The sequence below is a fragment of the Pristiophorus japonicus genome, chromosome 12 (assembly GCF_044704955.1).
Source record: "Pristiophorus japonicus isolate sPriJap1 chromosome 12, sPriJap1.hap1, whole genome shotgun sequence".
In the NCBI taxonomy this organism is placed as follows: domain Eukaryota; kingdom Metazoa; phylum Chordata; class Chondrichthyes; family Pristiophoridae; genus Pristiophorus; species Pristiophorus japonicus.
In genome coordinates this window covers 188,697,363-188,709,871 of record NC_091988.1, presented here as the reverse complement: position 1 = coordinate 188,709,871, position 12,509 = coordinate 188,697,363, and the positions used below count along the sequence as shown (strand labels likewise).

The 12,509-nt window shown below is 47.9% G+C and overlaps 1 protein-coding gene across 2 annotated transcripts in view; it reads left to right on the top strand.

Annotated features, from left to right (window-relative positions):
- The window catches only part of LOC139277606 (protein NDRG3-like), a 130,798-nt gene that overhangs the window by 92,423 nt on the left and 25,866 nt on the right, over positions 1–12,509 (top strand). For both annotated transcript variants that reach the window (XM_070896294.1, XM_070896295.1), the window contains exons 11-12: positions 7,069–7,172; positions 10,407–10,472. In XM_070896294.1, coding sequence (XP_070752395.1) covers positions 7,069–7,172; positions 10,407–10,472 — 170 coding nt within the window. The remainder of the gene's footprint in view (positions 1–7,068; positions 7,173–10,406; positions 10,473–12,509) is intronic.

The following is a 12,509-nucleotide window of genomic DNA, read 5'->3' as shown; positions in this document are numbered from 1 at the left end:
CCCCTCTCTCTCTCTCTCTCTCTCTCTCCCCCTCCCTCCCCTCTCTCCTCCGCCCTCCCCTCTCTCTCCCCTCTCTCTCTCTCTCCCTCCCTCTCTCTCTCTCTCCCCCGCCCTCCACCCCCTCTCCCTCTCTCTCTCTCTCTCCCCCGCCCTCCACCCCCTCTCCCTCTCTCTCTCTCCCCCTCCCGCTCAGCTGCACGAACGGCTGCAGAATTCTCCCTGGCTGAAGCACTTTCACACAGGTAGAAAGATGGTTTATTTAATCTTTTCTTTGCTTATAAATGTTTAATCAGGTTGGATTTATTTGTATAATATTTGTAGAAGTATAAATTAGGATTTATTGTCGAATTTAATGAGTTCCCTTTCCCCCCACCTCGTTCTGGACGCCTAATTTGTAACCTGCACCTGATTTTTTAATGTGTAGAACAGGTTTTTTCAGTTCGACAAAAATCTTCACTGGTTCCATTCTACTTTAGTTTGGAGTACATTTTCACTGTGGAAACTTTCAAATCAGGCGTCAGTGGCCGGACACGCCCCCTTTTGAAGAAAAAATTCTGTTCTAAACTAGAACTGTTCTACCTGACTAGAACTGCAGAAAAAAAAATGTGGAGAATTGCGATTTCTAAAATAGTCCGTTCTCCACCAGTTGCTCCTAAAAAAATCAGGCGCGAATCATGTGGAAACTTGGGCCCATAGAGACCGCATGGATGAATTACAACAATTGTACATCCCTGTCTGGCGTAAAAATAAAAAAGGGAAGATGGCTCAACCGTGGCTATCAAGGGAAATCAGGGATAGTATTAAAGCCAAGGAAGTGGCATACAAATTGGCCAGAAATAGCATCGAACCCAGGGACAGGGAGAAATTTAGAACTCAGCAGAGGAGGACAAAGGGTTTGATTAGGGCAGGGAAAATAGAGTACGAGAGGAAGCTTGCAGGGAACATTAAGACGGACTGCAAAAGTTTCTATAGATATGTAAAGAGAAAAAGGTTAGTAAAGACAAACGTAGGTCCCCTGCAGTCAGAATCAGGGGAAGTCATAATTGGAAACAAAGAAATGGCAGACCAATTGAACAAGTACTTTGGTTCGGTATTCACTAAGGAGGACACAAACAACCTTCCGGATATAAAAGGGGTCAGAGGGTCTAGTAAGAAGGAGGAACTGAGGAAAATCCTTATTAGTCGGGAAATTGTGTTGGGGAAATTGAAGGGATTGAAGGCCGATAAATCTCCAGGGCCTGATGGACTGCATCCCAGAGTACTTAAGGAGGTGGCCTTGGAAATAGCGGATGTATTGACAGTCATTTTCCAACATTCCATAGACTCTGGATCAGTTCCTATGGAGTGGAGGGTAGCCAATGTAACCCCACTTTTTAAAAAAGGAGGGAGAGAGAAAACAGGGAATTATAGACCGGTCAGTCTGACCTCAGTAGTGGGAAAAATGATGGAATCAATTATTAAGGATGTCATAGCAGCGCATTTGGAAAGAGGTGACATGATAGGTCCAAGTCAGCATGGATTTGTGAAAGGGAAATCATGCTTGACAAATCTTCTGGAATTTTTTGAGGATGTTTCCAGTCGAGTGGACAAGGGAGAACCAGTTGATGTGGTATATTTGGACTTTCAGAAGGCTTTCGACAAGGTCCCACACAAGAGATTAATGTGCAAAGTTAAAGCACATGGGATTGGGGGTAGTGTACTGACATGGATTGAGAACTGGTTGTCAGACAGAAAGCAAAGAGTAGGAGTAAATGGGTACTTTTCAGAATGGCAGGCAGTGACTAGTGGGGTACCGCAAGGTTCTGTGCTGGGGCTCCAGCTGTTTACATTGTACATTAATGATTTGGACGAGGGGATTAAATGTAGTATCTCCAAATTTGCAGATGACACTAATTGGGTGGCAGTGTGAGCTGCGAGGAGGATGCTATGAGGCTGCAGAGTGACTTGGATAGGTTAGGTGAGTGGGCAAATGCATGGCAGATGAAGTATAATGTGGATAAATGTGTGGTTATCCACTTTGGTGGTAAAAACAGAGAGACAGACTATTATCTGAATGGTGACAGATTAGGAAAAGGGGAGGTGCAACGAGACCTGGTACATCAGTCATTGAAGGTTGACATGCAGGTACAGCAGGCGGTTAAGAAAGCAAATGGCATGTTGGCCTTCATAGCGAGGGGATTTGAGTACAGGGGCAGGGAGGTATTGCTACAGTTGTACAGGCCTTGGTGAGGCCACACCTGGAGTATTGTGTACAGTTTTGGTTTCCTAACTTGAGGAAGGACATTCTTGCTGTTGAGGGAGTGCAGCGAAGGTTCACCAGACTGATTCCCGGGATGGCGGGACTGACATATCAAGAAAGACTGGATCAACTGGGCTTGTATTCACTGGTATTCAGAAGAATGAGAGGGGATTTCATAGAAACATATAAAATTCTGACAGGATTGGACAGGTTAGATGCAGGAAGAATGTTCCCAATGTTGGGGAAGTCCAGAACCAGGGGTCACAGTCTAAGGATAAGGGGTAAGCCATTTAGGACTGAGATGAGGAGAAACTTCTTCACCCAGAGAGTGGTGAACCTGTGGAATTCTCTACCACAGAAAGTTGTTGAGGCCAATTCACTAAATATATTCAAAAAGGAGTTACATATAGTCCTTACTACTAGAGGGATCAAGGAGTATGGTGAGAAAGCAGGAATGGGGTACTGAGGTTGCATGTTCAGCCATGAACTCATTGAATGGCGGTGCGGGCTCGAAGGGCCGAATGGCCTACTCCTGCTCCTATTTTCTATGTTTCTATGTTTCTAACATCAGAACAGCGGGGGGTAAGGGAAGTTAGAGGACTTTCCATAAACACCTTCAGAACAACATTAAAGAAGTAAAGTACATTTAAAGCACTAAGCACTAAACGAAGCACAAAAAGTAATAAACAATTAATTAATAAAAAATAGAAGGAACCTTGCACCTAAAGCACCAAGACCAAAGTCATAAGTAATCAATCAATAAAAAGTAGAAGTCCTACCTTTATGTGAAGGGAAGGTGTCTCTGTCAGTGTCTTTCTCTGTAGTGTCTCTCTCTCTCTGTATCTGACAGTGAGGGGTGCGGCGGGGGGGGCGGGGGGGAGGCGGGGGCTGTGTGTGGTGTGTGTCTGTGTGTGTGTATGTGTGGGAGTGGGGACGGGGTGTGTGGGAGGCTGTGTGTGTGGGGGGGGGGGGGTTGGGAGGGGGTGTGTGTGTGGGGGAGGGGGTGTGGGAGGGGTTATGTGTGTGTGTGGGGAGGTGGGAGGGTGTGTGTGTGTGGGCGGGAGGGTGTTTGTGAGGAGGGTGTGTGGGGGGTGGGAGAGGTGTGTGTGTGGGGGGGGAGGGGGTGTGTGTTGGGGGGTGGGTGGGAAGGGGGTGTGTGTTGTGGGGGCTGGGAGGGGTGTGTGTGCTGGGGGGGTTGGAGGGGGTGTGTGTTGGGGGGTGGGTGGGAGGGGGTGTGTGTTGGGGGGTGTGTGTTGTGGGGGTGTGGGGGGTGGTGGGGGTGTGGGGGGTGGGAGGGGTGTGTGTGCTGGGGGGGGTGGGAGGGGGTGTGTGTTGGGGGGTGTGTGTTGTGGGGGTGTGGGGGGTGGGGGTGTGGGGGGTGGGAGGGGGTGTGTGTTTAGGGGTGGGTGGGAGGGGGTGTGTGTTGGGGGGTGGGTGGGAGGGGGTGTGTGTTGGGTGGGTGGGAGGGGGTGTGTGTTGGGGGGGGTGTGGGGGGTGGGAGGGGTGTGTGTGTGGGGGGGGGTGGGAGGGGGTGTGTGTTGGGGGGTGGGTGGGAGGGGGTGTGTGTGTTGGGGGGTGGGTGGGAGGGGGTGTGTGTTGGGGGGTGGGTGGGAGGGGGTGTGTGTTGGGGGGTGGGTGGGAGGGGGTGTGTGTTGGGGGGTGGGTGGGAGGGGGGGTGCGTTGGGGGGGTGTGGGGGGTGGGAGGGGTGTGAGGAGGTGTGTGGGGGAGAAGGTGTGTGTGTGTGGGGGGGAGGGTGGGGATGTGTGTGGGCGGGGGATGTGGGGGGGTGGGGGGGGTGGAGAAGAGGCTGGAAGGAGGCACCCCTGCTCCGGCCCTTCAATCATTGAGTGCCCCCCAACCCACGCTCCTCCATTCCTGTTGCCACGCTCCCCCCTCCTCGGTTGCCACGCTCCCCCCGCCTCCCCCCCCCCCGGTACCCACGCTCTCCCGAGCCATTGTGCAGGCACGCATGCTCCAGCTCTGAGGAGAAGGCATGATTCCTAGCCCTGCCCCCCTGCAGGCAGTCTCCTCCCCAGGGAGACTACGCTGCGACACGCCATTCCATGGTCCAGGAGGACCGGAGAATTGCTACAGAATATTCCGGCGCACCTTTGAGCTCAGGCAGGTCACGTAAGTCTCGGAGGTGCGCCGTTTTCACCAGATGCCGAAACTTGGGCCCCATGAAACTACCAGATTGTTGTAATGTCTTTTAGGGAAGGAAACTTGCTGTCTTTACCCGATCTGGCCTATATGTGACTCCAGACCCACAATGTGGTTGACTCTTGACTACAGCACTGTGGGAGCACCTTCACCACACGGACTGCAGCGGTTCAAGAAGGCGGCTCGCCACCACCGTCTCGAGGGCAATTAGGGAAGGGCAATAAATGCTGGTCTTGCTAGCGATGCCCACATTCTATGAACGAATAAAATTTTTTTTTAGATAAGTTAGACATTTAGTAATTTTTAAGCAGGTGCTGAGCCTGAGGTAAAGGAGAAAGAAAAGAGGTATAGGGCGCAGGCAGGAGTGATTAAATAACTAAGGGGATGATGGTGCAAGGCAAAAGAGGATGGTTATGGGACAAGTAGAGGAACAAAAGATTGGCCCAGAGGTGGTGTAAATGATTACAGCAGAACCATTATCAGCACCTGCTGTCTGACAAAATGGGAACGGTAGTTATATGAACGGAGGGATTTATTTGCACGGGGTTTTTTTGACTCCCACTGTGCATGCTTGCCTGTTTGGTACTGTGCATGCGCATTCTACCTGGTCGCGCATGCGCAGTACGATATATGAGGGAGCCAGAAGTGGGTTGTGTCCTGTCCTCCAAGGGGACCAATCAGCAATCGGGCCTTGCCATCCAAGGGGACCAACTTTGGTGTTGCGAATAGACACGTCCTTATATGAAATAGGAGCAGGAGTCGGCCATACAGCCCATCGAGCCTGCTCCACTCTGATTTTAAACAGATAGCCTCGCTGTTAAGCAACACTCCACCCACAGGCATTTTACACAATGAATGGCAAACCTGTTAAAAGATCCAATGACACAGGTAGAAGATGTGCCCAAATTTTAAGACACTGAATTCTAAATCAATCTTTCCTTCTGATTTCAAAACCGAGGTTAGATTGCACAGATAAGCATTGATAATTTGGTCTTAATGCCTCAGGATCTATAAACCAATCTTTCAAAATCTGGAAATGGCCGCTTCATTATAATGCCCATGCAAATTTGATGCTTTGGTTAATTTCCTGTCAGTTTCTGCTCTTCGGAGCTCACCTTGACCTAGTTACTGTGCTAGTTAAGTGACTCTTACACCATTTGAGAAGGTCAAAATAAGCATCATTTCAGATGGATTGTGATCGACCAGGTTTACGATGAGAGGACTGACGAAACCCGATTGAATGGCCTTGCCCAGGGGACAGCTGATATGATCAGCAGTCCTAGCTATTGCCGTTAATCTTGCAACAAAAAAAAATCTTTAATTTAAACAGCCTGGTTTATAAAGGCTGTAAACAACACATTGAATGAAGAGCCTTAAATAAAATGTTGTAAACACTCAGCAAGTCAGGCAGCATCTGTGGAGAGAAAGAGAGACAGAGAGAGAGACAGAGAAAGAGAGAGAGAGAGAAGCAGAGTTCACTTTTCAGGTCTGTGGCCTTTCATATCACTACTGTGATGAAAGGCCGTTGACCGGAAACATTAACTCTGAGTATTTCCAGCATTTTTGGTTTTTAGTTCAGATTTCCAGCATCCGTTGTACTGTGCTTTTGTTTCAATTACTAGCTTTGCCCAGTGTAAGTTATAGGGATAAAAGCAGAAAATGCTGGCAGTGCACAGCAGATCAGGCAGCATCAGTGGAAAGAGTTTGCCAATCGGATATGTGCAGTGTTTGTGAGGACTGGGCAAAAGATGACTTGTCTAAAATGCCTATGCTATAATTAATCTGCAGTAACCACATCCATCAGTTAACGTCATGATCCACCAGCACATTGGGTTCGTATCCCTTGTCCCTTTCTCTGTTTCTGTGTCTATTCCTTTGATTTCATGTGCAATATTATATGAATATTAGAAAGACTTGCATTTACATAGCGCCTTTCACGATCTCGGGACCCACCAAAGCACTTTACACCCATTGAAGTGCTTTTTGAAGTGTAGTCACTGTTGAAACGCGACAGCCAATCTGCACACAGCAAGATCACACACACACAAATGTGATAATAACCAAATAATCTGTTTTAGTGATGTTGGTTGAGTGATGAATATTGGCTAAAACACCCGTGTGTGTAGATATATATATATAATTTTTATTCGTTCACGGGTTGTGGGCATCGCGGGCAAGGCCAGCATTTATTACCCATCCCTAATTGCCCTTGAGAAGATGGTGCTAAGCCGCCACCTTGTGCTGTTAGGGAGGGTGTTCCAGGATTTTGACCCAGCGACGATGAAGGAACGTCGATATACTTCCAAGTCAGGATGGTGTGTAACTTGGAGGTGGTGGTGCTCCCATGTGCCTGCTGTCCTCGTCCTTCTAGGTGGTAGAGGTCGTGAGTTTGGAAGGTGCTGCCGAAGAGCCTTGGCTAGATGCTGCAGTGCATCTTGTAGATGGTACACACTGCAGCCATGTTGAAGGTGGTGGATGGGGTACCGATCAAGCGGGCTGCTTTGTCCTGCTATCAATAAACAGCAAGCAGTTTGTGCAGAGGAAGGGCTGCACCCCGTTGGTTGTTGATTAACCAGAGTTTCATTTCCCTAGGGATAATCAATTTTTGATCCTTTATGACAGCTATATCTGTATTTTCTCCTCCTCCCTAAACCGCTGCCCCCTATAGGAGGAGCTGGAAACAAATTTGGAACTGATCCAAACCTATCGCCTCCACATCTCCCAGGACATCAACCAGGATAACCTTCATCTCTTCGTCAACTCGTACAACAGGTACAGGCGGCTTTATAAAGGCATTGTGGACTCTGGTCTTGGAAACCATGTAGTCCTGAAGTGAGACTTTTTTTTCCCCCAGAAGTGCATGAAAATATCAACCCTTTGCTCGCCCACTCAACAGATCACAGCCATCTATATTAGCCCTCGCCATGCTGAATAATCAGTTCCATGCAAAAAAGGCAATATGCCTTAAGGGTCACTAGTTTGAATCCTGGGGTGAGAGGGCTGCCCTATGAGGAGAGATTGAGTAGATTGGGCCTATACTCGCTGGAGTTTAGAAGAATGAAAGGTGATCTCATTGAAAGATACAAGATCCTGAGGGGTATTAACAGGGGAGATGATGTGAGGGTGTTTCCCCTGGCTGGAGTGTCTAGAACTAGGGGGCACAGTCACAGGATAAGGTGTTGGCCATTTAGGACTGAGATGAGGAGGAATTTCTTCACTCAGAGGGTTGTGAATCTTTGGAATTCTCTGCCCCAAGGAGTGTGGATGCTGAATCGTTGAGTATATGCAAGGCTGAGATCGATAGATTTTTGGAGTCATGGGGAATCGAGGGATATGGAGATTGGGCAGGAAAGTGGAGTTGAGGTCGAAGATCAGCCGTGATCTTATTGAATGGCAGAGCAGGCTCGAGGGGTCGAATGGCCTACTCCTGCTCCTAATTCTTGTTCTTAAATTCCGATTTCCCCCGGTGTCTCAGTAAGATTACCCGGAGAGTAGTTGAACCATTATCGAAACGTATAAGATTATGAGGGGGCTTGACAAGGTGGATGCAGAGCGGATGTTTCCACTGATGGGGGAGACTAGAACTAGAGGGCATGATCTTAGAATAAGGGACCGCCCATTTAAAACAGAGATGAGGAGAAATTTCCTCAGAGGGTTGTAAATCTGTGGAATTCGCTGCCTCGGAGAGCTGTGGAAGCTGGGACATTGAATAAAGTTAAGACAGAAATAGACAGTTTCTTGAACGATAAGGGGTTATGGAGAGCGGGCGGGGAAGTGGAGCTGATTCCATGATCAGATCAGCCATGATCTTATTGAGTGGCGGAGCAGGCTCGAGGGGCCGAATGGCCTACTCCTGTTCCTATTTCTTATGTTCTTATACAGACCAGCCAGCTCCCAGGCTTAATCTCTAGTCTCTGCTGGGTTACCTGGTCTCAACCAGGGTAGCATCCTAAAGTTACCCTGGAGAAAAGTGACCGGGGTTACTGCTCCTGATTGCTCGTCCAGCTGGGAGACCCTACACTTGGATGTTGGGGTGAGCAGACGTTTCAACGTCCGTTTGTGATATCCCACACGCTCAAGCAGCCTACAAACACTCATTGCCATGTCTCGTGCGTGAATAATGTCCATCCGAGTGAAGCACAGGTTTCCCGTGAATCCATGCCCTAACCCTAACCCGAAATGCCCTGGCAAGGAATCCTCGCCTTGCAGAAAGGAGGGGAAAATATTAGCCAGTCAAACGGAGCATTATATTTTCCGTGTGCGATCTGTTGTTTGTGCAGATGTGGCAAAAATCATAGCTTGGTATAAGTGGGAAGAGATGCGTTCTTATACAAAAGACAGCAGCTGCTTGAAGCTTGCACAGATCAATCTCCATGTGACGCATTGTTACTTTGCCAAGAACTATTGTGGTGGGGGGGGGTTGTGGTTAGGATTTCTACAAGCTGCACTTGGAAGAAAAACAGACGGTTTGTAACAGTTTAATCATTCATTCAGTGATTGAAAAGAAACCAAATCAGGGAAAAATATAGTTTATATTAGAACTGCATCTGCATTTCAAGTACAGTCTTGATCTGCATTTTGTACTCGATGAAGACCAGCATAGATAATTAAGTGTAGGCTGGGATTTTACATCTGTAGGGCTGATTCCACAACCTCGCACTCTCATCGAGAGAGCCGCATTCAAAGGGAGTGGGGGGGAGTCGGAGGTTGAACATCATGTCCTCCATTCTCCGATCTGTGAGAGTAGTTCACTCTGGGAGAGCGGGTAGGTGGGATCAGCCCGTGTGTATTGTCCTTGGATCAGTAATTCAGTACAGGAAGTACTTCTTGTCTCCGGATGGCTGTGTGTTCATCTGGAGTCAGCTGTGTGAGATGTACATAGAAACATAGAAAATAGGGGCAGGAGTAGGCCATTCGGCCCTTCGAGCCTGCACCACCATTCAATATGATCATGGCTGATCATGCACTTCAGTACCCCATTCCTGCTTTCTCTCCATACCCCTTGATCCCGTAAGGGCCACATCTAACTCCCTTTTGAATATATCTAACGAACTGGCCTCAACAACTTTCTGTGGTAGAGAATTTCACAATTCTTTGAGTGAAGAAGTTTCTCCTCATCTCGGTCCTAAATGGCTTACCCCTTATCCTTAGACTGTGACCCCTGGTTCTGGATTTCACCAACATCAGGAACATTCTTCCTGCATCTAACCTGTCCAATCCCATCAGAATTTTATATGTTTCTATGAGATCTCCTCTCATTCTTCTAAACTCCAGTGAATATAAGCCTAGTCGATCTAGTCTTTCTTCACATGTCAGTCCTGCCATCCTGGGAATCAGTCTAATGAACCTTTGCTGCACTCCTTCAATAGCAAGAATGTCCTTCCTCAGATTAGGAGACCAAAACTGTACACAATATTCAAGGTGTGGCCTCACAGTTCGCATTGCTCGTGCTAGAATCCTTGTAGATCTGGAAAGTCAAGGGGAGCTTGATATATTTCAAAGGAGGGTTTTACATGGATTGTAGGAGACTTCTATCAAATATCAGTCACATGGCCCCACTCCTCCTTCCCTAGTTACCTGGAGCTTCAAGGACTCGGTGGAAAATTTCCATCCTCTGCAAATGGTGCAGCCTGAGTATTGATGACTTTCTCATTTGTTCTAGTAAATGGCCCATGTATGCCCTCGGTTTGTTGTATTTATTTATAGCGTAGTGATGGAGTTGGGAGAGAGACTTCAGAAACTTGCTCCACAGACCCACCTAGTGACGAGTGCCTGCAACAATATCGTGACGCTTGAGGTGGCAGAACTGAATGAGCAAATGTTGACATAGCAATTTACAATGGTAAAGTTTGACACACAAAGCATGGCCAAAAATCATGATGACAGCAAGTCGGGTTTTGTGGGCAGAAAGCCTACCACAAGACTTTTATGAACATATCGATAAATGTGTTCATTTGGAGTCAGCCGTATATTGATAACTTGTGTGCATTTTTTTTTCTTTTATAGTCGCAGAGACTTGGAGATTGAACGGCCCGTGATCGGCGTCAATGAAGCGACTGTTAAAACTCTGCAGTGAGTAACTTACATTACCAAAGAGGTTTATTAAGTTATTGAATTCAGTTAAATGCTGGAATCCTGCCTCAGAAGTATCCACGGAAAGTCTGGCCATTAGGTGTTTTTTTTTTCTCTGTCTGTCGTGGAATTATGCTGCAGTGAAATTATATCTCAAAACCCTTTTACCATTGTACTGAGATGCCAATCTCCGCTCCAGAACAGCAACTTCCATGCTGTCTCTGGGGATCCGCTCGGAGCAACTTCTGCACTTCCTTGTTTCCGGGATGGAGTAGGGTTTGGGTTCCATTCTGTCGCTGTCCCACATGAAATCCACTGGCTCTACACAGACCAAATGTTGGAACTTGCAACGTTCCCGGTCTATTTGGCTTAGCATCGCGCTACCAACCCCATCGGGAGATCTGGAGAAATGACCAACACGACTGATCGACTAATCTGCCCAGCGGGGCAGTGAAGTGGGTACACTCCAAGACCACCGTCCGAAGGAAAAACCTTTGCAGGACGGCGGGGAAAGGGGGGGGGTGGTGGGGTGGGAGGGCGGGGGGAGTGGGACTAGCTGAGTGCTCTTGTAGAGAGCTGGCATGGGCACAACGGGTCGAATGGCCTCCTTACCTACTGTAACCATTCTACGATTCTATGATTTTGTTCTGTGCTTTAGTTTTGATGAATTCACAAATGAGCGGCTGTAAGCTAAAGGAGTCCTGTAGTTGTCGAAATGGTGGAGTTTTGTTTGTCGGTATTGTAGCCCAGATTAGTTAAAGGAAAATGGTGTTCCATCTGATTTGGCTACATAATAAATATTTAGAATTGAATGATCCCATTCATTAGTAAACCCACCCATTTTCACCTCCTCAACATCGCTCACCCTCACCAACCACTGAACCCCCCGAGCACACCTTCCCCACCTCGATGTCTGACCATGCCAATGCCTGATCTTTGCCGATCTCCTGAGTTCTGTTATCCAAATCATCCAAAGCTCGACCACGTGCTGAGTCTCGCCCCTCACGGACCGCTGTCCTCATCGGCCTCTGTTGGCTACCCCTTCCCCTTGAATACAAAATCCTTGCCCTCACTCACAAATATCTTGGCCCTGCCGACCACTACCATCTCCTCCAGCCCTGATGACCAGTGTTCCCCCAATTCTGACCTCAATAGCATCTCCCCTCTGTAATGTATGCTCACAGGTTTGTCGAGCTGTTGCTCCCTGGAGATGGAGCACGTGGTGTCCACCGGTACACTCGCGGCCTTCCGCAAGAGGTGGGCGCCGGAGGGACTGGAGTGCATCATCATCCCCGGCAACCAAATTTTGATTTGATTTAATGTCCAAAATTTAATTTGTTTATTGTGTCTGTTTTAGTGCCCTCCCCCCTCCTTTTAATCAGGGGGCATTTGAAGTTAACAATTTATGTTTGACAGATTACAACAAAATAGTTGTAGAGCTGTTGCATTGAGAGTGGCTTATCCAATCACGTGATATTCACAAGACTCAATAAAACCCCAGCCAATTGGGTTCAGGTTCTCCACAATGAGGCATGCAGTTGTGAGCCTGGTGGATGAACTGGCAGTGTTCAGTTTGATTGTTAGACCTTTGCTAATAAACCAGCTAGTTCTTTACAGCAAATGTGTAGCTGTGAATTCTTACGCAAAGAACCCATGGAGCAAATACACTACACTTTCCTTCTGCTCCACATTTGGTGGCTGAGCTGTCGGCCATCTTTGCCTCGCGTCCCGGAACCCTCTTCCCAAACACATCACCGCTCAGTATCCATTTTCCGTCTGCGTGAGATACCTTGGGACATTTCACAATGTTAAGGCATTTTAGGGGTGTTTATTATTGTTGAGGGCAGGGGGGATGGGGTAGAGATCTGTACCATTACCGACATCTCTCAATCCCTCCCTAACGGAGTATCGATAGTAATACAAGTCATAATGAAACGAAGGTGACTAACACGCAAGTCCGATAAACAGCAGTGGGGCTTGTGGAAGGGGCTCCATAGACCGATCTACAGTGCATAGCAACAGCTGTGTGTCCATTGA